The sequence below is a fragment of the Sinocyclocheilus anshuiensis genome, unplaced genomic scaffold (assembly GCF_001515605.1).
Source record: "Sinocyclocheilus anshuiensis isolate Anshui unplaced genomic scaffold, SAMN03320099.WGS_v1.1 scaffold140, whole genome shotgun sequence".
Classification (NCBI taxonomy): Eukaryota; Metazoa; Chordata; class Actinopteri; order Cypriniformes; family Cyprinidae; genus Sinocyclocheilus; species Sinocyclocheilus anshuiensis.
Genome location: NW_015554147.1, coordinates 2,310,446 through 2,315,393, shown reverse-complemented (window position 1 = coordinate 2,315,393; position 4,948 = coordinate 2,310,446). Strand labels below are relative to the sequence as shown.

Genomic DNA, 4,948 nt, shown 5'->3' with positions numbered 1-4,948 from the left:
GAATTACAAAGTGTTTTGTCTTGTGGGACGTTTTCTTTTTTTTTTTTTTTTAAGGAAACCTCTAAAAAAAGTCAAGACCATTTCAATTTAGTGTCGTGTCAGTATCGCGCTTCTTACGAGTTCTAACTTTATTTGGGGATGTTGAGCTCCGTGAAGATGGAATCTCATGAAATTCCGGAATGGAATGCTTTCTACAGTGAGGCAAGTGAGGTACGTTCGAGAAAATCTTCAGTAGTCTTTTATTTAGATAATAAAATACATATGTTATTAGATAGATTGATAGATAGATAGATAGATAGATAGATAGTTAGAAAAATAAACATTCATTAATTCAATTCATATTTACATTTACTGTTAATTATGTGCACAGCCACTTTGTGACTGCAAACACTAGATGAGATTTTAATTCATTTTTTTTATTTGTTTAATTCTATTTTTGAGATTCATTCTAATTCTGAGTTTTAAAAACACCGATTCATAGTTTCAGTTTAACTAATAGTTAGTTTTATATGTAAAACGAAATGAAGTGCAAAATTCTAAATATCTATATATCTATATATATATAGAGAGAGAGAGAGAGAGAGAGAGAGAGATATATATATATATAATTTACCTAGAATATAACAAAGTTAGAATGTATTGTAGTTTGGCATTAACTTTATAATATAGAAGCCTAGGCAAAATGCCTTATATTATAATTTTGTGTGCATATGTTTATAAACTATAACATTTTGTTTTATATTTACTCATTTGTTTGTTGATGGCAAACATTAATGTCCTGTGTTTTTTCTTTTAGATGTATTCCTCTCCGAGCGCCATGAACTCAGTGAGCAGCTTGAACAGCTACATAAATCTGAACTCGGCCTGTTCCACATCCAGCATGAATATGGGCTATCCCAGCGCAGGTCTCAACAGCAGCCCATTGAGCAGCATGGGTGGAGGCCCCAACCACATGAGCTTGTCCCCTGTCGGCTCCTCTCTGAACCACAGTTCTCTGACTCAGCTGGGCTCTTCTGCCTCCTCCCTGGGTCCCCTCTCGCATTACCAAAGCATGGGTCAGCCAATGTCCCAGATCAGCTACCCCTCTCCTACCTCTCTCAACCGGACTAAGGAGATGCCAAAGCCGTACCGTCGCTCGCTGACCCACGCCAAGCCACCGTACTCCTACATATCCCTCATCACGATGGCCATCCAACAGTGCAACAGCAAGATGCTGACGCTCAACGAAATCTACCAGTGGATCATGGATCTGTTCCCGTACTACCGCGAGAACCAGCAGCGCTGGCAGAATTCCATCCGTCACTCTCTGTCCTTCAACGACTGCTTCATCAAAGTGGCGCGTTCCCCCGACAAGCCCGGCAAGGGCTCCTACTGGGCACTTCATCCCAATTCCGGGAACATGTTTGAGAACGGCTGCTATCTGCGTCGCCAGAAGCGCTTCAAGCTCGAGGATAAATCTGGCAAAAAGAGCTCGACGAAGTCTCAGGAGGGCGGCAGCAGCGCCAAGGGCGGCCACAGCGGTGAGGGGATTGAAGAGGAGCGCAGTCCCGCCACCGGCTCCGAAGGTGCCGACTCTGCCCATTCCGACAGCTCCCATGCCTCGGAGGAGCAACAGAGGAGCCTGGTGCATATGGATTGCCCGTCTCAGGCCCCCAACCTTTCGCACAGCTCGCCAGTGCCAATTCCATCTTCAGTGTCCTCCTCCATGCCCCCGTCTGGCTCGCACCTGCACTCTCAGGGAATGGGCGGCAGCCTTCACCTGTTGGCCAGCCCGATGCAGCACCTGGATCTGCAGAACGACCCACTGAAGTCCATGGACCCCCACTACAACTTCAACCATCCGTTCTCCATCACCAACCTCATGTCCAACGAGCAGAAGATGGACCTCAAGTCGTACCAGGACCAGGTGATGGCTTACAACAGCTACACCACAACTTCTCCAATGGCCACCAAACAGATCTATGACAGTGCAGGTCCGTCCGCCATTGACTCTGGTGCATACTACCAGACCCTCTACAGCAGGTCTGTCCTCAATGCCTCCTAATGTGTTTACAAGACATTTGAACTCTACAGACTCTTAATGGCGGGACTCTTACATCTTCAACACAGAGCTTGCTTTGCCATTAATAACTAAGCTTCGGTTCCTGCACTCTTAAAAATAAAGGGGGTTTTCACAGTGATGCCACAGAAGAACCATTTCTGGTTCCTCAAAGAACCTTTCAGTGAACAGTTCCAAGAAGAACCAATGGAGAATCATGAGAGTTTCCATGGATGATTGGTTGACTGCAGCCTCAAGGTTCTTCACGGATCCATGCCAATAAATAACCTTTATTTTTAAGAATGTGCTGAGAAAAGTGCTTTTACCAGAACCAAGGATCGAGTTCCAATGCTTTTTTTTCCCCAGAAACGAATTTAATTAACATATATTCAGGAAATAAAGGTTTTGGTTTCGGATGTAACACAGAAGATGTATACAAATGATGCCACATGTATATACTGTTTTGGGGAAGCAGGAGTCAGGCATTTATTTATGAAGGGAAGAATTTAATATATCTCGCATGATTTTGTGTTGTGAAGTTACGTTAACAATGTGATAAGAAGAGGACGTGAGAGTGATTGCGGAAGCGTTTGAGTTCAGGTTACTGCTGTGAGCAGGTGTTACTGTGTTACAGGGAAACTCTCCTGTTTTCTGTTACAGCATAACGCATGTTCAGTTGAAGTGTACGGAGAGTGTGTATCATTATGCTTGTCCCTTAGACGAGCTGAAGAAATGTCTTTTTTACACTTGGCCATGAAGTCAATTTGTATATTCTGAAGAGTTTTGTGTTAAGTATATATAGAGTTAAAAGTTTGACAAAGATGGATAAAACTGTGGTAAATCCAACTATTTGTTTTACAGACTTCCCTTTCTAGAAATACTGGCAATAACATTCATGAAAAAGAGGTTGACGATGTTTCGCTGTTATTCTAGTGTGCCTCAAGGTCTGCTCAGCTCAGCTGAAGCTGTTAGTAAGATCAGCAGACAATGCACTATAAGGGCCATTTCCATACAATACTTGCACTAGTGACCTCTCTGTTCTTCACTGCTGGGGAGGGGTGAGATCGTTTTGTTACAACAATGCTTTGTAACTACCTTTTGATCAGAAAATCATACAGACCTTATTGAATTTGCCATGATGTATTTTTGTAAGATCTCGTCATTTAAAAATCTCCCTCTAAGATTTCAAAGCAGTTTTAATAATAAAACCTTTGTCTCAAGCCATCATGTCATAAATACATTTCTTGCAAGTCTTTTTGAAATTTGTAAGAAAGCAGGTCAGAATTGATGTTCTTGTACTGTTTCGTTTATTTAAACCCAGCTTTTTGGCCTTTGGGCTTAGAAGATAAGTGTCTTAATATATATATATTGCTTTATTTGGTTAATTGTTTCATGGTATGTTCTTAAAGTTTGTTATGTTCTTTTCATATTAAAAAAACTCACATATCCTTTGGAGTTCTTTTCATTATTACATATTCTTAAAGTCAAAATGTGACTATTGAAAACGTCAAAATGTTTTAATACTTATATAATGCATTGATAAATCTAAACTAAAACAATAGCAGTTATTTTTTAGAACAACAACTGACTCTTAGACGTGAACAGTTTTATAGGTTTTGTGTAAATTGTTGCAGTTTGTATGATGCCTTAAAATACCACAATAAATCAAATCAAGTGCAAACAGGACATTAAAGAATGAGCAAAATGGTACCTTATTTGCCCCTAAGGTTCATATAGTACCCTACGGTATTGATATGCACCTTTTAGTGATAGATAAGGAACAAAGTTGTCCATTTTCTGTTGTTCCCCTGCACATTTTTTTTTTTTTTTTTTTTGTAGAGTGCAGAAATAATCAATAGAAGCAGTTCTGTTCATTGCACAACTAGAGAATAGTATAGAATTATAAGATGTGGACATAATTTAGCCCATTTGAGACCAGTTGCCCCATTGTGAAATTTGAGATCAACATGATTGCATAAACGTGTGGAGTTAATGCAGCTTGATTGTTATGCTGATGATATCATTTGTAATGCAAAATGCTGTATTAAGTTAGAAAACAGAACCTTGTTCCCTAGTGAAGCCCACTGTATGTCTAAATAAAACAATGCACAGTATGAAGAGTGACATTTCGAAGACCCTTACTTTAAAATGAGCGTGAGCAATATAATAACCACATTGCAGACATGTTCCATCTGCCAGGATAATAACCCTATCATGTTTTATTGTCCCAAGAGCATCCGGCAATGAATCATTTATACCTCAAGAACCAAAAAAGTTCTCAGAATCATTTTTAAACATGCATTCTATTGTGTTCTTTCTGTTTTGGTGTGAAAAATCCCACCATGTCTCTTTTCGTCTCGCTACTTCTCTCTTGTGAGATTGATGGCGGCAGAACTCTGAAGCCACGGTTCAGCTCAGTGTTTTTCGCTTTATCACAGAGAGCTGTGAAACCATTCTCTCTTGTCACGTCACTCTGGAGAGCTTTTTCAAAGGCAGAGCGGATCGCATGCAAAAGCGAGGGAAGGATGAAAGATAGACAGGGCTGGGGAAAGAGAGAGAATGTAAAGTAGACTCTGCCCTGGGTCTCCTGGTGGGAATCTATAGTGGCTATTTCTTCATGAGAAACACAAAGGGACCTTGCTGCTAGGGCTCTATAGCCTGATAAGATACGCCAATACGCCACTGATATGGTTTCCATGGTGACACAATGGCAAATTAAGAACAAGGAACAGAGGGCCCTTCCCATCATGACTAAACTGGAACGTACTTTTTCCTTTGTGACCTTTGTTTCAGTCTTAAAAGGACAGTTCATTTAAAAATACATACTCTAATGTTGGTCCAAACCTGTATGACTTTCTTTCTTCTGCACAACTGTTTTTGTCTGTTTCTTGAAAGTCAATAGAGTCCCAA

At 40.5% G+C, this 4,948-nt stretch overlaps 1 protein-coding gene across 2 annotated transcripts; it reads left to right on the top strand.

Moving 5' to 3' along the window:
- The first annotated feature begins 13 nt into the window (after positions 1-13).
- On the top strand, positions 14-3,486 carry LOC107670595 (hepatocyte nuclear factor 3-gamma-like). 2 transcript variants are annotated; one of them, XM_016463236.1, is made up of 2 exons: positions 14-201; positions 797-3,486. In XM_016463236.1, the coding sequence occupies exons 1-2, from the start codon at positions 139-141 to the stop codon at positions 2,042-2,044; spliced, it is 1,311 nt and encodes a 436-aa protein (XP_016318722.1). In that variant the 5' UTR covers positions 14-138; the 3' UTR covers positions 2,045-3,486. The 2 variants fall into 2 exon arrangements, with proteins under 2 accessions (XP_016318722.1, XP_016318721.1); XM_016463235.1 differs by having other exon boundaries at positions 14-210.
- Positions 3,487-4,948: the final 1,462 nt, after the last annotated feature.

What these genes read in the sequence shown, in the direction of transcription:
- LOC107670595 (XM_016463235.1), top strand. Translation starts at nt 139, where the DNA reads ATGTTGAGCTCCGTGAAGATGGAATCTCATGAAATTCCGGAATGGAAT. An exon ending in TCTACAGTGAGGCAAGTGAG is followed by an intron (nt 211 to 796) that starts GTACGTTCGAGA and finishes TTTTTCTTTTAG; the next exon opens with ATGTATTCCTCTCCGAGCGC.